We start from the raw sequence: 24042 nt of genomic DNA on the forward strand, positions 1-24042 counted from the left end.
GCCAACTCCTGGGTCTAACCAACAGGCAGCTTTGAAAGGTGCTGCTGGAAATCTAGGAATTGAATCTGCAGCAGAAACAAGGCAACCAAAGGAAATGAACACGAAACTACTATATACACGTGGCATCTGGTTAGCCATAAAGTGGTACTGAACAAAGAGATTAAACTAACAGTCCCCAAAATGGAAAGATAAAAACCTTCAGAATATTCATGATAAAGCAGAGAAGGGAAATAGTTGATAAGGAAAGCTAATCTCATACATTCCACTTCGTCACAGAACTCCAACACCTGGTATGCGTGTGGCATGAATTTGAGGAACTTGATCAAAATAATACGTAAGCCATCCCAAATTCAGAGATAACATACAGACTGAAGCATTATTAGATGTCTGACATCAAGCCTATTATTAATACTTTACCACCCTCTAATTCAGTTTTTTAATCAGTAAAGAGAGTACAATAATTCACAGTGCTGCTACAGTGCCCAGTAGTGGTACTGCAAAATGTACTTTTTAGGCATACTATATTACTTTATTTAGACTATATTATCCACAGCCAGTGAGAAAAACAGAGGCAAACATTTACTTCCATTTTGTGCACAATATGGCCCTTTGCAAAGACCTCAAATTGCCAGCAAATGACCTTCATTCACCAAAAGCAAAGTGATTCCCAAACTACTCTTTCATGGTAACGTAAGTAATCTACTTTATGCAAAATTAAAATGCTGCAAAAGAAAAAAGAATATGAATTTCTCTTTGAAAGCCAGTATTTAGTTTCTCTAGCATTCAGCTTTCCTTGCCATATCGTCCATTATGAAGGATTGACAAAACCTTGAAGCCTAGCCAAAGAGGTAGGGGAACAAGCCTATTTTCATCATGGCAAACTGTCACCAATTTAAAGAACTAGTGGAACAAAAGGCAGGCTTCTCCCTCACCACTGCCAAGATTTAAAAAGACACAGCTGGAGGGGAAACCAGAGACCAACCAAAATTTAAGAGAAAGAAGTGTTCTGGTCCTTCTGGTGGTTATAGAAATAAAAATCAAAGAAAAATTAAAAATAAAATATGTCACCTTCCTTTATCAAATCCACAAGTAAAAAAATATCAAATATCACCTGGTGGACTAAAACCTAAAACTTTTCATGTGCATTACTGTTTTAAGTCACCCAATACCTAGCAGGCACTTGGTAAGTGTCCTTTAATGTCTGATGTAAATAAAGAATTTAAATAGTCACACAGAAAAAATTGACGACTGATCATCTGGAACATGCCTCCACCCCTGCAAAAGAAAATGCTGGAAAAGTGACAAAACCTAAGACATCAGCATAGCACGTTATATGTATTTCAAGAAGCAGTTCCGCATTTCCTCATTTCCTCGAAGGCATCCGTCTGCAGCACACAGGGCACGTGAGGAGCTGAGTTGCACGTCACCTCTACACTCTGCAAAGCACATTTCCTTTCTCTTGTAGAGGTTCTTCATCCCTACTCTTCCTCCTTGGAATGCTTTAAAAATCACCTGTAAAGTCTTCACCCTTTCCCTGAAGGTCCCTGCTATAAAAACGAGACAGTCTAAAATACAGCTATTACTATAAAAGTTGATCTACCTGAAAGATTTAAAATAACCTAGTTTGCATCTTTAGAAATGTGAATTCTAAAATTATGTTGAACTTGATTCTTTAAATACCGACTACAGTGACCCAGGGACTGCAGAGTTTTAGCATCTTACTTACTTGGTGCATTCTTCTAAGGACTGTACGAGCATTTGCTGGAAAGAACATATTTCTTCTAGATTTCCCATTAAATATGAAGTGTTTGCTGAACTTAACCTAGAGCCAAGAAAAACAACAGTAAAAATATGCAAACAGTTTTACTTATATTCTTCTCCTCTGCCATCCAACGCCCTACTGAAGTCTTAACCTAATAAACAAATCTGCTTAAGTCAAATTAAACTGGTACACTGAATTCTGTTCCATATTTCACCCTCTATTTTCTGAAAATACAAGAGAACAGCCTAAAGTAAAGACTATTTTACAATTAATGCAATTTATCATCTAACTTACTTCTCACTGGTCTGCAATGGCCGCAGATAGGTTGAAAGCACAGTCTGAAGTTCTTTAGAATATTCATTTTCTGTTTCTAAAATATTCTGTAGCACCTACAATAAATGATGAATAAGTGTTATTTGACATTTCAAGTGTTACTAAACACTAAGATTTATAAACTTTGGAAAGTTCATCACCATTGTTCAGTTCATACTGTTGTTTCCATGTAATACTAATGTGTTTAATATAATTCCTTGTGATTAACTATTAAATCCATGTATTATTACAAAGGCCACACAACTGACTTCATTTTACTGCCATCCACATCTGACATAGGTATACTCAGAACAAGGCTAGAATGAATTCCATTACTAGGTAAGTAATGCCAACTCTATTCATTTATTTTCATTTATTTATTTTTTTAGCTCACTGCTGATGAAAGTCTGAGCTAAGGCTATTCAGACAAAAAGGAGAAACCACAGATAATCACAACAGCATGGATGAATCTCTACAATGTTGCTTTGTGCAAAAGAAGCCATTCCCCAAAAGCATATCCTGCATAATTCCATTTATGCTAAGTCCAAGAGCAGGGAGAGCTTATCTATGGTGACAGAAATCAGAGAAGAGGTGGCAGCGGTCAGAGGGACAGTGGGGAAGGGGCAGAAGATACATTTCTGGAATGATAAGTTCTGTGTTTTGATTTGGGTAGTAGTTACACAATTTATACATTTGTCACAGCTCATTAAACTGTACCTTTAAAATCTATGCATTTTAATATATGTGAAGTATATCTCTATTAAAAAAACAAACTATTCTTTAGATTGCATCTAAAAAACTGAAATCAATTTCTGGGAACTAAAGATTTTTTCATGAAAGAATATGATAGTCTCAGATATCCTACATACTATATTTATTAAAAATTAAGGGTTTATCAATCAATCATTAAATAACCACTACTTTATTTAAAGATAGCAGAATAAAGTATAACCTTAAAATTAAAATGTTTCCTGATATCCTGTATTGGTGTAGCAAATTCAGCCAAAATTAGTTAAGCCCTAAAAACTGACAGATAAATATAAAGGACAAAACATCTGGAATAAACACGAACACTTTCCACCGGCAATCGCTGACGGCAAAGGCACCTCACAGGTCAGGACAAGAAGGCACCTGGGGCTTCCAGTGAAAGCCCAGATGTGGAGTGCGGGTGTGAAAAGGACTCTGGTGCACGGGGCGCCCAACTACCAGGACAGGATACTCATCTCACTCCCGTACTGAGCCAGGTGCTCTGCACCTGCTTTCTCCAATCCTCGCAAAAACATTTCCGTTAACAGAGGTTAACTTAGCCCAAATGAAACAGCAGGTGAGGAGCAGAGCCAGAGTGGCCCTAGGTCCTTCTGCTATGGCACCCCTCACTTGACCTTCTCTGGGGGTGAGGCTGAGGACAGGAGCCAGGGCCCCACAGCACCTGACACAAGTGCACAGAGTGAGATCCTTCCCTCAGCTCCTTTTCCTTCCCCGCTGTTACGAGCCAGTACTCTCTAAGTCAGAAAACCATATCACATATGTCTTCTGTGCATCAGCTACATGCTGTCTGTCTTCCAAAGCTAACCAAAATATTCCAAATTAATCATGCAAATGAAACTGTACAGAATAAAGATATTAAACATGCTCAGTTTTCTCCTCCAATGTAAATTTAAACACTTAAGAAAAAAGTCATCAAGTTGAATTTAAATTTTAGCCTTAATAAATACAACATGGACTGTTACTCTGTTCACTGCTGTTTACTGTAAACTCTGAGAGAATATAGTCATTCATGAGTATCTGCAAACTTGATTTATTTATTTATTTATTTATTTATTTATTTATAAGTTATTTAACTTACATACTAAACTATTTCAGATGAAAAAAACCAGAGGCTCCTCCCTCAGAGACACTGAACTCCGGCTCTTCCCTGAATGGGGCTGTTCATAGGCCCGGGACCACTGGGGCGAGCCAGAGGAGGAGGGGCCCCTGAGAGCTTGCTCCTTTGTGGGGAAATGTGGATGCTGATCCCACAATCACAATGCCTTCCCTCTAAGAAACACTTGCTGAGCACAAATGTCAGAGGCCTGGTGGAAAGAGGACACACTGACACCAGCCACTGTATCCTCAGAAGCTTTAAACCAAACCTGATCATTCAAAAATAACAGGAGAAGCAAGCCAAGCATAAGGGGACCATGAACTAAAAGAAAAAGAATAAATAAAAATAAAATCTGTCAAAGATGTTTAAGAAGAAAAGTTCTTCTGCAATGTTAAAACAAAGAGAAGAAACATGATTTAGTTTATTAATTACAAATATCAGATATCTACTAAGCAACAATGCTTAACACATGCTTGAAAACCTATACACCTACTTTTTCAAACAGAAAAATCTTCCTATGTGTATGGAAAGAAAATAACCACTAGAAACCATCGCTCATATGGGTATGCGCAGAATGAAACTAAATGACATTTCCTCAGTCGTGGCACTAAGCATAGTATGCAAATATAAAAGTTTCCCATAAGAAGGTACCAGAAACAATTCTAAAGAACCCTCTGCCAAAAAGCTACATTATTAAAATAGTTAAGTTGGTTAATTTCAACCACTAGTCTTAAACACTATTTTCAAATATGTGCTAAAAATTTCTACTAAATGTAATGCTCCCAAACAAATAATGGTCACATACAGCTTTTCCACAAACACATAGCCAGGCTGGCTCCCTGGCTCAAGCTTGCACAACCGTCCCCTCTGCCGGGAGGCTACTCGCCTTCCTGACCTCGGCAGCACATCCGTGGGTGCCAGTCATCACCTTTCTTCTCCTTCTGGCCTTCTGCACACTCTGGCTGCTGCAGGACCCCATGAGACCTCGCAGCCTGGCCACCGCAGCTCCATCACACAAAGGCTGGGAAGCCAGAGAACGTGGGCTGTTTTCAGGGAAAAGGCAGCCTTTGCAATCCACAACACTGAAAGCCCAGAGAGCTGAGCTCAGCCAGGGAGAGCTTCCTGAGTCCCAAGGCGGAGAGTCAAGTCCAGCCAAACAATGGTGCCACTCAGGGGGTGGGCAGCATTGGTCATGCCACACTGACAATAAACTACACTGTCAGCCTTAAAGCAAAGCAGGACAAAAAGGACTGGCTTTTTTACCTCACAGGCACACAGGCACTTACTTTATTAGTAGTATCATTAAAGGAGTACTTATTATCTCTGATTTTACAAACAAACGGGTTACAACTTTCACCACAAATTTTGGTAGATATTACATGTTTTATTTTATATATCATCAATACCTCTTTAAAAATTAATAACTCATTTATATACAAAAGAACAAACATTACATTATTTTAGATTCCATCCCAGATAAAAGATTATCATCATAAACTTAAACCGAATTTCCACAACATAATCCTAATGTATAAGCACAAGAGGAAAAACTAAACAGTGGCACAACTATATCCTAATCCCTCTTCCACCCTCCCTGCCCACCACCATCCTAAACTCTCTTCCACCCTCCCTACCCACCACCATCCTAACCTCTATTCCACCCTCCCTGCTCACAACTACCTTAAGTCCTCTTCCTCCCTCCCTGCCCACCACTGTCCTAAACCCTCTTCCACCCCTACTACTTACCACCATCCTAAACCCTGCCCTGCGCATCACCATAAAGGGAAAATACCATCATGTATCAATGTTTTCCTTTCACTCCAGTCTATTTAAACTTTAAGAATTTAAATTTCCAAAAAGTGAATTATAAGACAGGACTTCACCACAATTCAATCTCTAATAAACACTTGGCTATAGGGAAGGGAAAGGAAGGGGTGTTGATGAAAGCAATCCCGGAAGCCCCTGCTAGCTCCATAAATCCATAGCTCACAACAACATGGCATACAGTAGTCAGTGACCTGTCCCCCCATTACCAATTTAATATAGTTTGTTGATTTCTGCCTGTCCTCAATAACTACCCAATACTTAATAACTACTTAATGACATTAATGGTCAAAAAAGAATTTGGAGGTCTACATATATGTTCCTAACACTGCATCTTTGGAAGAAATTACGTTATTATAGTATTTGTAAATTTGGGAATTCACAGGGTCTTGGAATATGTTTCTTCCAAATGTTAGAAGTTTACTAGACAATAGCTACTGCTGTCCCACTGTGATATGAGTCACAGAAGGAAGCTGACATTAACAAATACACATTTTTGTACACAACAGATGGTGACATACAAACACCTGGGCCTTTGGAGCCAGGCAGACCTGGGCCCAAATCCTGGCTCTGCCACTTACTACTTGTGACTAGACAAGTCTACTGGTCTGTTTCCTGTTTTTACTAAAAGGGATTTTAGTGGGTTGATAGTTATTCAAGTATTAGTCCCTGATTAAGGTAGGAAGGAATCTTACTCAGCACCTAGTACAACCTTCCAATCCAAATCTGGAATCCTATTTGGAGCTGCTTCTTGAGTGAATCCTTTAGTGAGGAGGTAATTATTTCACAAGAAAGCCTTTCCCACGAGTAAACAATTATTCATTCATTCATTCAACACTTAGCTCTTACTATGTGTTGGGCTCCTGCTACTAACTGAAAACCTTAATCTACATAATCTTAGTCTATATGAAACAAGGAAATTATATAAAAAGCAATGGGGAACAAACTTTGTTAGAGAAGCCAGCAGACATCTCACTGCCCATATCAAATATGGGTGAGATACAAGAAAGGAGAGATCCACGTGGAAATCAAGCTGCATACCCCTCCCCAATTTCCTAAGGTACCTAATAATTAACCTCATCCACCTACAGGGCCCAAGCAGAGACTTTGGTTGTCACAACATTTAAAAGGAATCTTGGATTAAGGTAGAGAAAAGTCAAGGGAAAAGCAGAAGATAAAAAGATCAAGCAAAACCAGGGTTTACGATTAGTGCTGATGGATGGAGACAGATGTCCTGTCACCAGAGGGGCTCAGTTTTTCCTCCTTGGCCTCACATCCAGAGGCTGCAGGAAACTAAAGCAGCAGGGAAGGAAAAAACAGGTGCGGTCTTTCTCTAGAGCACAGGAAAAATCTGTGGAAGTGTGCAACGGCATTTGACTATAAAAACATGTCTGTTTTGTACATTTATGGATTAAAACTAATGACTGCTACCTATTACATCATATTTGCAATAGTTCAAAGGAAAAAGCAATACCACCTTTCTGTGATATTTGGCACAAGTGGAAGAACTACTTCTTGTCTCCATACATAAAGAGTATCAACATAATGCACTAAATAAAAGTGGAAGGCCACAAAATAAAGCCATAGTGTGTCATTGAACATGGAAGGCCATAAGACCTGTATCTTCCAGGGTCAGCAGACGGAGGGCACTCCTCATCCCCCATAAGCGGTGACTCAACAATGTCATTCTCTCCAGGGCTGGGCATCCAAGCCCTTTCTTTGATTGCTACTGGGAAAGATGCCTGTCCCTAGGTCATGGGTGCAACGAATGTGTTTCCACAGGCAAATCTGCCAAGCTTGGGGCCTACCACATCACAAGCATGCCTCCTTTAACTGTATGATCATGCCACTCTGGCTACAGCTCTCACAGGTCATCCTCAAAAGCCACCGGGATGCCTGTTTGCAAACAGAATGGTGTGGTGGCCTTGGGAATGCTTTCTGCTCCCAATGCCCCAAATACTCTTCCCGATAACCACGGACACCCCTAAGTGTCCAAAACCTTGCTAGGCACCTTAAGGCCAATCCCTAATCCTCTTAAAAATACTACAAGGCCAAGGCCAGCATTACCACCTCATCTTGCAAATGTAGTAACTGCTCAGGCAGCTAAGAGGCTCACCTCCCAGATACCTGCTGCTAAGAAGCAAAGACAACCACATAAAGCCTTCCACGGTACCAAGCCACTCTGACTTTAGCTGAGCTACCTACAACAAGGGCACCCTAAGATACTGCTAACAGACTGATTTGTTCATCTTCTTCCTTCCACTGTCACTCTGCAAGGACACGAAATAAAGTGTGCCTGCTGTGTTCCACAAGCACTTCCTCACGGGCCTCTAAGGCCTCTGCTTCCATCTCCAGCATATTCCACATTCTGGTGCCAAAGGACTCCTCCAAAATCACTTTTGCTTACATTAGTAAGAAGCTATTAACAAAATTCTGCCACTCAAAAGAAAGCATCCTCTAGCACAGTGCCTTCCGCTTTCCATGTCAACTCTTTAATATCATATGACCTAAGTCATTTTATAATCTGCTTATTGCACTTAGCATGAAAATATATATTTGATATTTTTAAAGGTTCTTGTACATTTTAATAATTACAAATGCACATAGCACTGATCGCTTAATCATTCTGGTACTATTGTTTATTCAAGTTGCTTGCAATTTATTATTATAACAAATAATCCTCTGAAAACACCTTTACACAAACATCTTTGAATACATTTCAGGTATTTCTTAGGAGTAGATTTTAAGAAGTAGAGCTCTTTATTAGAATAAAGGGCTTGAACATTTTCCGAATTTTATATATAGCTGCTGTATTACTTTTTAGAAACTCTCTATGGATTTACATTTACACCATTAGAACTGCAGATTTTCTCTTCAAATCTCTGCTCTCTGGATATATAAAATATTGCTATCAAGTTTTTTATAGTAAATTTAACTATTTTTTCAAAGCCATTAGTATTTACCCTTTTCTAAATTGCTCACATCCTTTCCCATTCATCTATTAATCTTAATGCATTTGTCTTAATGAGCTTTAGACATTAAGAAAAACCTTGTATTAAATCTGTTACAATCTCCCAACTTGTAAGTGTAACTTGTAAATTATAATTTGATTTGTATTGTTTGAAGGCAAAAAAAATTATTAAACTTTTAAGTATGTAGCCTAAAAGATTTTGATCTTTTTCTTCTTTATGATTTCCATGGCCTCTGAAGCTTTAAAAAGTAAGCCTCCCCACACCTTCTAACGCTTCTAATGTACTCCCTTGCCACATGCAGATCCACCAGCACAGAGTGGAACCTAAGTGGTTAAAGGAGTTTAGGCACAATCTTTCATCAATCTGGCTGAATACTAAACTATGCTGCCCAACTGTGGATCCTAAGAAGGGAGATTTAAAAATAAAAATGAGAATTAAACAAACAAGACATCAGCAACTGTGGGGAAGTCCAACTACATAATCAGTCCAGCTAAGTCACAAAACGAATGAACAGCAGCAACAACAAATCCTACGGGTGCAGAGCTCAGTATCCAGAGTTGCTAAAACAGATCTTCTAAAATGTCTCATTTTCAATTTAAAAAATTATGAGACATGCAAAGAAACAAAGTGTGACCCCCCACACACACATACATAAATAATAGGCAATCAATGGAAACTGTGTTGAGGGACTCAGATATTGGACAAAGGCTTCAAAGTAGCTATTATAAATATGTTCAAAGAACTAAAAGAAACTATGCTTAAAGAATTAAAGTATGAAGACAATGACTAAAATACTATCTACATTTGACTTGAAAAATAATCAAATAGAATTGAAATGAAAAATTCACAAGAAGGGCTCATCAGAAGACTTGAGCTGGTAAAGGAAAGAATTAGCAAACATGAAGAGAGATCAATAGAGATTATTGTTAGGGACAGAGAGAAAAAATGAAGAAAATGAACAGAGCCTTAAGAGTCCTACGGGACACCATCGCGTTTACCAACATATGCACAGCCAGAAGGCAAGGAGAGAAACAGATAATGAATGTTCCAAGATGACGGTCATAAATTACTAAGAATTACTTTTTACTTCCCAGTGTTTTTTGGTTTGTCTTAACCATTGTACAATAGCAGAAAGACACATAACTATACTCACTCAAACCTGCCTTCTCATTGTCTCTTAATTTCAAAATCTTTGTATCTCTATACTGATCTCAAGTTGGGACTTAAGTCATTCATGTAACTTTTCCTAACACCATCAGTCCACATTGATCTTACCTCTCAGAAAGTTTTCTTATCTCTCCGTAAGGTTAAAAATACCTATGCCTCATAGTTTTCTGTGAAAACAAAACTACAAAAGGGCGTACAAAATGCGTAACATTATCTACTGTATTTTGTTATATGGGGTACTCTGTTCTATATTTTTATTTTTCTGTACAATGTATGAATACAAAATTCAGGAAAGCTGAAATTGATTCCTGGGTTAGTCACTAACCAGTGTGTGATCTTGAACAAATCATTTAACCTCTAGGGCTGTTTTCTCTACTGTAAAATGAGACTGCTATGCCAAAAGATGATTCTCTATGATTTCTATGAATGTATTTCTATAACACAACTGCAACTTTACCATGTACTGTTTACTAATACAGCTTTATATAAACAACAATTTAGATAAGATTCTGAGGTCAAGGTGTTTTCCCATCATTCTGCATAGAAGAGCTGGTGGACACAAAGAAAAAAATCTATATGACATATAGGCTACTCTCTCTATGTAAGGACAGTGAGAGAAGGAAAACTAAAAAAGTGCTGACCATGCTTCAATCTGAAGAGCAGTACAGAACATTTAATGCAAAGAAAAACAAACCACCGAGATTTCTAAAGAAGCATGGTTGCCTAGTTTTACAAAGTATCTAATGGAAGAAAGATTGATGGAGAAACTAAAGAAATGCTGTTGGCACAAGTTTAGAAGCCACTAATTCATTTCTTCTAACACAATTATTTGAACATGAACTACAACAGTAGTAAAGTAACTCTGTCTTTGCTACATCACTGTGGATTATGACTGCTTTATTCACACATGAAGCCCTCCCCAGAAAAGCAACATCTCACACAAGAATGCAAGGGGAAAAGGCAGCTCCAGGAGATAAAACTTCAGTTTTCCTACCATGAGACCCATAAAAGACTTTTATTGCTTTTGTTTGTAGCCATGTACATAAAACCACACATATACCACATTACATTCTAAAAAGCAAAGAAGTAACTAGAACACATCCCAGGAGGAAAAGGCATGAGACCGTGCAGAGAGGTAAGAGCACAACACAAGTCCGCCAGCACACGGAACTTTAGGTCAGCAGACATTCCACAAGGAGTCTGATCCTCTGAAAGCTGAGAGAGTGGAGGTGGAAGTCAGAGTCCAAATAATCAGATGAAGATGAGTAAAAAGAAAGCAGAAAAAGGGGTGGGTAGAGGGTAAGACTCAACTAAGGATTTCTAAGGAAAAGAAGAATCTGGAGGTGACCAAATACAAAGAAAAGAAGTCAAAGAATTAACATTTTGCAGTCAATTAAGGAGTATGATGCACGAAGAGACCTGTTAATGAGAAGAGGTGGAGAAATGGAATTATGAAAAAAGAGAAGGCAATAAAAACAGACGCAGGAGGTGAGAGAAAACAATCGTATCCACGCACATAAACGTAAGCTCGACAAAGGGAGAAACTTCTGCCATTTTTTTCACTGCTATATCCCCAGTGCCTTTACAGTGCTTGGCACAAAGTAGGCACCTGATGAATACATGTTAGATGAGTAAGTTTTCCCCAAGGCCAATTTGTTCTGTTGAAGCAAATGGAAGGTAGATGCTTAAGAGAAAGCTGAATGTGTAAGACCCACAGTACAAGACTGTGGTAAATAGGTCCACGTGGTAGAACTGATTCATACTCACATTTGTCACAATTTTAGACCATTTCAGTACAGAAAATGAAACACGATAAAAGTGCTGTGGCAAAGAAACATGAATCAATTGCTATTTCACATCAAAAATTCAAAGGTCTCACGGGTTCATATTTGTATCTCCTGACTATGAAAATAAAAAAGATTGGGAGTGGGGAAAGAAATAACAAAATAAATGCATATTTAAAACAGAATTCAAAATACATACATGTTTAGAGAGTTTATTCTTCTGTTATCATACCAACTAGATATATACCAGCAACTTAAAATTTTACCTAAATAACATATTTTTCATTTCTATAGCATATGTAATTGTTTAGGAACAAAGATTTAGGTTATACAGACTAATATCACAGATTTTTTTTAAGTTCACAAACTGACTGTATTAAGTTTCAAAATGTAGCAAATTTCAGGATCCAGAAACACCTGTCTTTAACATGTATACCATCTAGACATGCTCCTCTAATTCCATGCCATTTGATATATAGTACATCAATCCTGGGAAAGTCTACATTAAGATTTAAAGCACATTATACACCTTTCAAAATCTCATTTTTGAAACTTGTAATGGTATGAGGAGATAATCACAGCACTATGCTATGTAACACCAAGGTACACTCCCACATAACAATATTAAAACAAAACCTTAAATCGCTGAAGTACATAGATAGAGATTAGAAGGAAATACACCACAGCATTAATGGCGGTCATATCTGTGTGGCAGATAATGGATGATATTTATTTCCTTCTTTGTATTCTAGGTAATTAACTTAAATTCTACATTGAATTTTAGAGACATTAAAAAAACTCATTATAAATAAAAATGTTTCACAGTTACTCACCACATTATAATAGCTTTTGTTAATGGCAGTCGTATCAAATCCTTTGGGAGGACTCTTCAACGTCCCTGATTTGGGAGACACAGGCTTTTCTGAAATAAAAATGTAATGGAGTTTTACTGATCAACACGAGGGATGACAAAACTCACTGGCCCTTCATGCAGCCCAAGGCTACTCATCAGGCAGCCACAACTCAATCTACAAACCAAAAAGGAAAGCAGGGTCTCTCTCAGGCTCGGCTCACCAAAGTCCCACAGTCACCGCACACCCATCGCCCACACCATTCTCCCAGGTGCAAGTGGAAACGTCTGAGTGATTCTGCTCCACCAGTGTCAGCCAAAACCAGAACAGTTACAGTTCCACATACACTTAATAGTGTGTGAATATGCAGCATTACACAAACAGGAGAAAACGTTGGCAGATATCTAACAGTATTAAAACATCAAGATCCACAGTTCTAGACTAAATTTAAGGGATTTGTATCACTCAGATTGCAAAGAACTCTAAACAAGCAGCATCTGGCTCAAAGCTTGAAATAACCATCATACACAGGAGATGGGAAGGAAAAGAAAAATCACTTCAAGCAGGGGCACAAACAGGAAAAAAAACACAGGGCTTTAAGAACCTCCACATCAGGCACAACAATTAAAGCTGTCATGATTCCGGCAAGGACTCCAGTGTTTTGAAATCACACTGCTTTTATTCATCATATTTACTCAGAATAGATACTGAAGAAGTACTTGCTAAACAAAAACATGGCACTGTGTTTGTGCGTCTATCATCAGTTCTACAGATGAATGGGGTGTGTGTGTGTGTCTATCATAGGTTCTACGGATGGGGTGTGTGTGTCTATCATCAGTTCCACAGATGAATGGGGAGTGTGTGTGTGGGGGGGGGTCTATCCTAGGTTCTAATGGATGGGGAGTGGTGTGTTATGTGTCTATCATAGGTTCTATGGATAGGGTGTGTGTGTGTCTATCATAGGTTCTATGGATGGTGTGTTGTGTGTCTATCATAGGTTCTACGGATGAGGTGTGTGTGTGTGTCCACCACAGGTTCTATGAACGGGATGTGTGTGTGTGTGTCTGCCATAGGTGGTATGGATGGGCTGTGTGTGTGTCTACCATTGGTTCTATGAGGTGGGCAGATGAATATGTATCTATCACTGGCTCTCCAGGGCTATACATAGGGGCACAGTGTCAAATCAAAGCTTGTGGGGACAAAGAGAAGAAAGAGGCTTCTTCCACATTCTTTCCCAGGAAACTCTGATGAGCATTTCCTAGGGGACTTCGTTCACACCCATCCCCCTCAAGCCCCGCCTCCTCTGCAAGAACCATGCTGTGTGAGAGAGTCATTGTTACTGAGCAGAACACAACCCTCCCTCCGGTAAGCTGTCAGGACCTGAGTGGCAACTGTCCACAATCTCTCTCCTTGGTCCTCCTCTCTTCTCTCCCCATGCTGCCCCCATCCACAATCTCACAGTCCCAGGGCTTCAGGCAGTACTTCCCAAAACAGTACCTCCAACCCCGAACACTCCCGGGCTTCAGGCTCCCAACGCCAACTGCCTATTCAATATCCCCAGTATGTTCTCAGCAACACAAGCCCAAAATGCCCAAAACAAAACTTACTATCTTTAACCTTGGATTCCCTTCTCCTGTGGAGCTGTTTACATACATTTTCCTTTAATGCCTCACTGTGAAGTTTTTCCAAATGGTTGAAAATAAAGAACAAAACAGATGTCACTGCTAGCTGAAGGAATTCTCTCTGCCCATTGGGATAAAAAACAGAACTTCGTGGGAAACAAATTGTTTCTAAACTGTAAGATATACAAAGTGGAAAACCAATCTATTCTTGCTAACACACTTTCCTTCTCGCTCTCTTATCTGTAGCTAAGAACCTCCAAAACAGTGTAAGTAGATGCAACATATAAAGAAACTCATACCCCAAGAGTAGAAATAATAAGATAATCAAAGACGACAGAATCAGTTCTACGTTTAAAATGACAGGAAAGATAAGAAATTAAGACCACAATGAATTACAAAGGCACTATGAAAATTAAAAACATCTGAAAAAGAATGAAGCAAAATTTCCAGGAATAAATAACACAGCAACTAAAATGAAAATCTCCACAGGCAGGTTAACATCCAAGGAGGAAATTCATGAACTAAAAGGAAGATTGGAGAAATGGGCTCAAAATTAATGTAGCAGAGCAAAACAAAGAAACAAAAAAATATGAAAAATAGCAAAAGCCACCGTGGCCAAAGTAAGACAATTAATAGGATTTTCAGAAGAAAATAAAGGGAATGAGCAAAAGCCAACACTTTTTCTGGACAAGATACTTTCCAGAACTAAAGAAATCTTGAGTCCTTGGGCTAAAGCGGGTGCCAGTTTGGAGATTTATGGGTTTTTTTTTTGTTTTTTTTTTTTTTTGAGACAGAGTCTCACTCTGTTGCCCAGGCTAGAGTGCTGTGTGGTGAACCTAGCTCACAGCAACCTCAAACTCCTGGGCTCAAGTGATCCTCCTGCCTCAGCCTCCCGAGTAGCTTGGACTACAGGCATGTGCCACCGTGCCCGGCTAATTTTATCTATAAATTTTTAGTTGTCCAGCTAATTTCCTTTTATTTTTAGTAGAGATGGGGTCTTACTCTTGCTCAGGCTGCTCTCAAACTCCTGAGCTCAAACGATCCACTGGCCTTGGCCTCCCAGAGTGCTAGGATTACAGCAGTGAGCCACTGCACCCGGCTAAGATTGATGTATTACATAATGTCCCACTCCTGTCTGCCCAAGGCGAAGGACGTCAAACACTGGCAATTTCAAGTGATTCAACTACCATAAGGCTTTTTTCTGCCTTTTTTTAGAGTAATAAGAGCTTTGTAATAAAGAGTTTTGTCTTTATTTCCCTCTTCTACTTGACTGAAAGTCACCCGGCCATGGCTACCCCTCCATCTGCCATGCGTGCAAGTGACCCAACAATGCCTGGGTTAATCAACACTGCCTGCTTCATTCAGACCAGTGCTGGCCCCCAAAACAATACTCATCCTAACTCCCTCTAACAGAGTGCTCACCAGCATCCTCGCCCCCAGGTCTCCTGAATCTTGTGCCCCTTCCTGTCAGTGTTCAGCAGCCTTATCAAATATCTTTATAGTGATGATTTGCTAAGATTATACTAAACACTTGATCTTTGTCTGAAAATGTTATAATTGTGCCATCACTGTTTTTCCCCTAAACTTTATTACAAAAATGTATAAATATATATAAAAATAGAGAGAATAACCACATATACACTCATACTGAGCTTCAACAGTCATCAACCTGTGGCTAGTCTTATTATATTCCTCCCCATGCTCTTCTAGAAGCATTACCAGTAATTCCCAGAACCATGTCACTTTACGTATCAATACTTCAGTGTCCATTTTGCCACAGGAACCTTTTTTGTTTTGAAATCAAAACCTGAACATTAGGCCATTATCACACCTGACATTAATAATAATGCCTTAATGTTATCTACTGTCTAGTCTATATGCAAATCTCCTTGTCGGCCACAATGCCTTTTTGTAGTTGGCTTATTTGAATCAGGAACCAAAGTCTACACAGTGCATCTGGCTGTTGTGCCTCTAAGTCTCTTTCATGCTATGAAAGTGCTTCCCCCAACCTCTGCCTTTTTCTGGATGCAGCAGAGAGCACGGAGGATGACCCCCTTCCCCTTACTTCATGTGCTATACAGGCCATCTCAGAGAAGCTTCACAGTTTATGGGTAGAAACCTGGCTGGTGTTCCCACTGCTGAATTTCTTAGTTCCCACGACAGTGATCACTCAAGTAAACATTTATTGATTGGATGTTGGTTGTGGTTTTAGGACCAAATGCAACTGTTAACAACCTTGACAATCAGTATGAAAAATGTAGCTGATCAAAGCCAGAATGCAGAAGGGCAGAGAAGAGGCTTGAGGTAAATCTTCACGTTACAAAACAGGGCACCAGGAGATAACCACCAAATGTTACTGAAATACAAAATAAGACTGAAGTATATTATTTAGCATTGCCAATAAAGGGAACCAACAGAAGAACAAAATATAAACAGCTTTGAAGAAAGAAAGAGGGAAGAGAAGATGTGGAGTCAAAAGGTATCATCTAATGCAGGAGTTCCCAACCTATGGTGAGTTGTATAATTATTTCATTATATATTACAACATAATAATAATAGAAATAAAGTACACAATAAATGTAATGTGCGTGAATCATCTAGAAACCATCCCCTCTCCCCAGTCTGTGGAAAAACTGGCTTCCATGAAAATGGTCCCTGGTGTCAGAAAGGTCGGGGACCACTGATCTAAAGGGTATACAGGCATACCTCAGAGACACCGCAGGTTTGGTTCCAGATAACCACAATAAAGAGAGCTGCATACTCTTTTTGGTTTCCCACTACATATAAAAGTTATATTTACATTATACTGTAGTCCAGTAAGTGTGCAATAGCATTATGTCTAAAAAAATGTTCACGCCTTAATTACACGCCTTGAAATAATTTATTGCTAAAAAATACTAACGATCATCTAAGTCTTCAGCGAGTCACAATCTTTTTGCAGGTGGAGGGTCTTGCCTTCCTGTTGATGGCTACAGACTGATCGGGGTGGTCGCTGCTGATGGCTGGGGTGGCTGTGGCAACTTCTTACTAGGTTGGTGCAAAAGAAATTTTGGTTTTAGCATTGCTGAAATTTGCCATTTGATATTGGAATATATTCTTCAATAAGTGTGGTTATGTTATACATCATTTTAATACACATTTCTCACTTTATGTTTTTCTGCTAGTGACTTATTACTTGCTGTTTATTTTATATTTTAGACTATGGAAATGATGTTGGACAAAAAGCAAATTCAAGCAATTTTCTTATTTGAGTTCAAAATGGGTCATAAAGCAGCAGAGACAACTCACAACATAAACAATGCATTTGGCCCAGGAACTGCTAACAAACATACAGTGCAGTGGTAGTTCAAGAACTTCTGCAAAGGAAATGAGAGTCTTGAAGATGAGGAGTGCAGTGGTCAGCCATTGGAAGTTGACAACCACCAACTGAGAGCAATCATCAAAGCTGATCTTCTTACAACTACACGAAAAGTTGCTGAAGAACCCAACATCGACCATTCTATGGTCATCAAGCTTTTGAAGCAAATTGGAAAGGCAAAAAAGCTCAGTAAGTAGATGCCTCATGAGCTGACGGAAAAATCAAAAAAATTATTGTTTTTAAGTGTCATCTTCTCTTATCGTATGCATCAGTGAATCATTTCTCAATTGGATTTTGATGTGCAATGAAAAGTGGATTTTATATGACAACTGGTGATGACCAACTCAGTGGTTAGACCAAGAAGCTCCAAAGCACTTCCCAAAGCCAAACCTGCACCAAAAAAAGGTCACTGGTCACTGTTTGGTGGTCTGCTGCTGGTCTGATCCACTACAGCTTTCTGAATCCCGGGGAAACCATTACATCTAAAAAGTTTGCTCAGCAAATCAATGAGATGCACTGAAAACCGCAACGCCTGCAGCCTGCATTGGTCAACAGAAAGGGCCCAATTCTTTTCCACGACAACATCTGATCGTAGGTTGCACAACCAACACTTCAAAAGTTGAACGAATTGGGCTATGAAGTTTTGCCTCATCTGCCATATTAACCTGACCTCTTGCCAACCAACTACCACTTCTTCAAGCATCTTGACAACTTTTTGCAAGGAAAACGCTTCCACAACCAGCAGGATGTAGAAAATGCTTTCCAAGGGTTCACTGAATCCCAAAGCATGGATTTTTATGCTACAGGAATAAACGAACTTATTTCTCGTTGGCAAAAATGTGTTGATTGTAATGGTTCCTACTTTGACTAATAAAGATGTGTTTGAGCCTAGTTACAATGATTTAAAATTCATGGTCTGAAACCACAATTATTTTTGCGCCAATCTAATCAATTACGACAACAATGAAGTCTGCCATGTTGACTGACTCTTCCTTGAAAGATTTCTCTGTAGCATACCATGCTGTTGGATAGCATTTTACCCGCAATAGAACGTCTTTCAAAATTGAAATCAATCCTCTCAAATCCTGCTGCTGCTTTACCAACTACGTTTATGAATATTCTAAGTCCTTTGTTGTGATTTCAACCATGATCACAGCATCTTCCACCAGGAGTAGATTCCATCTCAAGAAACCACTTTCTTTCTTAATCGTAAGAAGCAACACCTCATCCACAGAAGTTTTATCATGAGGTTGCAGCAATTCAGTCACATCTTCAGGTTCCACTTCTAATTCTCCTGGCATTTAATACTTCTACCACATCTGCAGTTACTTCCTCCACTGAAGTGGGTTTTTTATTTGTTTGTGTTTTTAGAGACAGGGTCTTGCCCTGTCAGCCAGGCTGTAGTACAGTGGAATCACCATAGCTCACTGCAACCTCAAACTACTAGGCTCGAGCAATCCTCCTCCCTCAGCCTCCTGAGTAGCTGGGAGTACAGGTGTGTATTACCACACCCAGCTAATTCTTTTATTGTGAGACAGGGTTCTTGCCACACTGCTCAGGCCGGTCTCCAACTCCTGGCCTCAAGTGATTCTCCCACTTCAGCCTCCCAAAGTGCCGGGATTACAGGCACGAGCCACTGCACCTGGCCTCCATCGAAGTCTTAAACCCCTGAAAGTCATCCATGAGGGTTGGAATCAACTTCTTCCAAACTCCTGTTCATGTTTATATTCTGACTACCTACCATAAATCATGAATGTTTTTAATGGCATCTAGAATGGTGAATCTTTTACAGAAGGTTTTCAATTGATTTCACCCATATCCATGGCAGCTACAGCCTTATGAAATGTATTACTTAAATAAGACCTGAAAGTTGAAATTACTACTTAATTCATGGGCTGCAGGACGATGTTGTATTGGCAGGCAAGAAAACAGCATTAATCTCCTTGTCCATCTCCATCAGAGCTCTTGGGTGACCGGGTACATTGTCAATGAGCAATAATATTTTGAAAAGAATCTTTTTTTTTCCTGAGCAGTAGGTCTCAACTGTAGCCTTAAAATATTCAGTAAACCATGCTGTAAACAGATGTGTTGGCATCCAGGCTTTGTTGTTCCATTTATACTGCACAAGCAGAATAGATTTAGCATAATTTTTAAAGGACCTAGGATTTTCAGAACAGTCAATGAGCACTGCTTCAATTTAAATTCACCAATTGTATTAGCCCCTACCAAGAGAGTCAGTTTGTCCTTTGAAGCTTTGAAGCCAGGTACTGACTTCTCTTCTCTAGTTATCAAAGTCCTAGATGGCATCTTCTTCTAACAGAAGGCTGCTTTGTCTATACTGAAAATCTGTTGCTTAGTGTAGCCACTTTCATCAATGATCTTCCAGATCACTTGCTACAGCTTCTATATCACCACTTGCTGCTTCACCTTGCACTTTTATGTTACGGAGACAGCTTCTTTCCTTAAACCTCATGAACCAACCTCTCCTAGTTTCCAACTTTTTCTTCTGCATGCCTTCCTCACCAAACTTACTTATTTCCAGTTTTTGATTTAAAGTGAGAGATGTGCAAATCATCCTTTTACTTGAACACTCAGAGGCCACTGCAGGGTTATTAATTGGCCTAATTTCAATATTGTTGTGGCTCAGGGAATAGAGAGACCCAAAGAGAGGGAGGGAGACAGGAACAGCTAGTGGAGCAGTCAGAACACACACAACATTTAACAATTAAGTTCACCATCTTATACGGGCACAGTTTGTGGTGTCCCAAAACAACTGGAATAGTAACATCAAAGATCTCTGGATCACAGGTCACCATAACAGATATGATAATGAAAAAGGTGGAAATATTGTGAGAATTACCAAACTGTGACACAGACATGAAGTGAGCACATGTTGGAAAACCAGCACTGGCAGACTTGCTCAATGCAGGGTTAGGACAAACCTTCAATTTGTAAAGAACACAATGGAATGAAGCTAATAAAATGAGATACGCTGATAAATCAAAGCAGAGAAGTCTCCACACTGCAGGAGCTATGAGGCAGCTATCTAGGAAAGGAGCAGCCCACCCAAGGCTTTCCCTGGGGCTGGAGAGTGCTCTGCTCTTCACACACAACTTCCTCTGTCCTGCCTGCTTTGTCACATGCTTGCACTACCTACTTTAGCATGAATAAAAATAAAACTTTTTTAAAAGAAAACCTCTAATACTGGAAGACTAACCACCCTACCCCAAACTACTACAAGCCAGCTGATCTGAGGGATGTGTCACTGGGAGATGGCCACAGTCAAAGAACCACCTCCCACATACCACAACATTGATGTTTGGGTGAGTATACACTTCATATGTTAAGAATATTCACTTCTACATTCTAGACAAAGTTCAAAGCCACCTAATTCCAGTCTCCTTTGTGCATAGTTCACTACACCTGCGTCAGAGGTCCATATCTTCCCAATGCATGCTCTTCCCTCTAAAAAATTTGTATCTGGAAGAAACAGTGCTGAGATACCCATCCTCTAGTACAGCCTTATCCTGGGTGCTTTTGGAAACTTAGCACCACTCGAATGCACACACACACACACAGATGTGCACCTGCCCACACCCAATCCACACATAAGAGTACAAGCTACACAACAGGCTTATTTCCAGTGATACAAAGGAACCTTTGTCCTTTTCCTTGCACAGATCATATTTATATGAAACACTGTTCTTTCACAGCTAAATTAATAGCAGCCTCCAAAATTCAGTTGCATGTGGTTGCTTTTTGATGTCAAAAATAAACAAGAAAATATTAAAAAGTGACAAACTTAAGAATCATTAAAGATTTGTGTACCAGCAAATGATAAACCCATTTAAGTTCTCACATCACCGCCAGAGGTTATAAGTCATCATCTCAAGCTAACCAGCTCCTAAAATAACATTTAAAAGAAATGCCGGCCGGGCACGGTGGCTCATGCCTGTAATCCTAGCACTCTGGGAGGCTGAGGCGGGTGGATCGCTCAAGGTCAGGAGTTCAAGACCAGCCTGAGCAAGAGCGAGACCCCGTCTCTACTAAAAATAGAAAGAAATTATCTGGCCAACTAAAAAATATATATAAAAAAAATTAGCCGGGCATGGTGGCGCATGCCTATAGTCCCAGCTACTCGGGAGGATGAGGCAGTAGGATCGCTTAAGCCCAGGAGTTTGAGGTTGCTGTGAGCTAGGCTGACACCACGGCACTCACTCTAGCCCGGCAACAGAGTGAGACTCTGTCTCAAAAAAAAAAAAAAAAAAAAAAAAAAAATGTCTTTACTGTGCAACAGATAATGAGCTGTTCAGAAATGGGAGAATTAAAGTCAGCACATTAGGAATAATCATCTAAAAGAAACCTGGAGAGCATATACGCATACACAGAAAACCAGACTTATAAGGACACAGAATGCAACTTCTGCCCACCTCCGCCCAGTTTAGCCCTTGGTGGTATCCCCTCGCCGTCTCCCTGCGCCCCACATGATGCACACGTACGACTGAGTGCCTTCACCTTCTCTTACCACAGCAACCACGAGCACCACGCACTACCAGAACCTTGCTGCTTCTCTCTTTCTTGCCTTCTCTCCCTGGAATCTAGGAAGTTCTGGTTGTGGTGAGGGTGTGTGTGTAAAACATGTACGTATCTGTGTGTATAAAATACAGCAGAAATCCATGGGTTTCACATATCCAAAACAAAGGTACATAGAAAATAAATGCTAAGTAACAATTGTGTACCTTCCATTAAGATTGTATATACTCAAAAATAACAGTGCCTTTTGATGCAAACATTAGCAAAATCCTTATACAGAATCTTGGAAGGTACTTGTCTCCAAAGAGGGACTATTTCAAACCAGAAACCATACACAGGTGAAAAGCACAATACACGATGGTGAAGCCTGACGAGAGCACTTCCCTCTGCCACCGCAAGAGGGCATGCAACCAGTGGCTGTTTGTACTTCCCAGGGAAGTAGAAGAGATTCACTGCACAACCTTGAGAATTTATCTGGAGAAAGCCAGCCTAAAAAATATTGTCATTTACAGGCAGACCTCAGTTTCTGTTTATTCAATAAGAATAAAAACACAATACATAAGAAAATGTTCAATTTAAAGGAAGCAAGTGTTTTTATTTCACAAAGAAATGATCCTAACGTGACTACCAGTTAGAAAAGTCTGTTAAGTTTGGAACCTGGCACAATCTTGATTTCAGAAAAGTAAGCACTTCTTACACTATCATTTACAAGCCTTATTTAAATATATTCTTCAGAAAGCAAAACTTATTCCAAAATCAGAAAGTCAGGCAAGCTACCGGAAAAAATGTCATTACAGAAGGCCTCCCTCATCCACACGGGATGTGTTCCAAGAACCCCAGCGGATGTCAAAAACTCAGATAGTACTATGTGTTTTCCTATCCACACACACCTATGATAAAGTTTAGTTTACAAATTAGGCATAGTAATACATGAACAATAATAAGAGAATAATTTTAACAAAACACTGTAATAAAAGTCACGTGAATGTGGTCTCTCTCTCAAAATATCTTATCATACTGTACTTACCTGTTTTAGGTGTGAGGTTGGCTGCAGGCAACTGAGCAGAAAGGGAAGCTGTGGAGAAGGGGGTGCTGCAGTACTGAGCTGTAACGGTGAACCTAGAGTTTTATTATTAACTACGATATGACACTGTAAAAAATGTGGTTTCGCACCTGTCTTAAATGCCCACATTTAAAATCAGACCTGCATAACTTTCCATACAATATACTCACATAATTAGTGAACACGAGGGATGGGAAGTTATTCCCTAACGAGGTTATTCCCTTGGTTCAACCGTCACATAAGAAAATTTAGCATAAGGAATCAAAAATATGAGCAAATATGGCATTTCTTATATTTTAAATAATGAACAAGAGAAAAAGAAAAAATATTCCAAACAAAGCTTCTTAGGTCTCAGTTTGGTACCAAAACTCTAGATTAAGTGTGGCCCCTGCAAAGAGCTCTCTGATAACGATGCATCCATCACATGCACACATGTAAGCTGGTCATGCACACACATACTCAGAAACACAGAGGATACAAAAATGGGAATTCTAGTTAGAACAAAGTGAGGGTCCACATTTCTGCACATGTAACACTGGTCCTTCTCAGAGCCTCCTCTGCCACTGCTGGCTCTCAGGCCCACACTCCATGCCACGCCTTCCTGTGGACTTGAAAAAGGTAATAGCTGCTGTAAGATGAACTACTACCAAAAGACGACACTGAAGACACTCAAAAATACGTGAAACTCACTCCCAGAAGTCACCTGAAGAGGATTTTGAGATCCACAAACCCTATCTTTTCAGTATAATTTCCTTATGCTGGGTTAACTCTGAAAAATCCACAAAGAGAAATAACTGAAAAGTAAAAATTCATTCAGCTGCACTTTAATATGGTGATTCAAAATCAGACAAAAACTCACATTTACATGAGTATTCACATTTAAATGAGTATTCACATAAGAAATATAAAGCAAGCCACGTGACAGCTATA

The 24042-nt window shown here is 39.5% G+C and overlaps 1 protein-coding gene across 5 annotated transcripts in view; it reads right to left on the minus strand.

The window, feature by feature from the left end:
* The window catches only part of ARHGEF7 (Rho guanine nucleotide exchange factor 7), a 163133-nt gene that overhangs the window by 52557 nt on the left and 86534 nt on the right, over window positions 1–24042 (minus strand). For all 5 annotated transcript variants that reach the window (XM_045567471.1, XM_045567476.1, XM_045567474.1 and 2 more), the window contains 3 exons: window positions 12519–12607; window positions 2057–2151; window positions 1727–1822 (listed from right to left, as the gene is read on the minus strand). In XM_045567471.1, the coding sequence (XP_045423427.1) occupies window positions 1727–1822; window positions 2057–2151; window positions 12519–12607 (280 nt within the window). The remainder of the gene's footprint in view (window positions 1–1726; window positions 1823–2056; window positions 2152–12518; window positions 12608–24042) is intronic.

Source organism: Lemur catta, chromosome 13 (assembly GCF_020740605.2).
Source record: "Lemur catta isolate mLemCat1 chromosome 13, mLemCat1.pri, whole genome shotgun sequence".
Classification (NCBI taxonomy): domain Eukaryota; kingdom Metazoa; phylum Chordata; class Mammalia; order Primates; family Lemuridae; genus Lemur; species Lemur catta.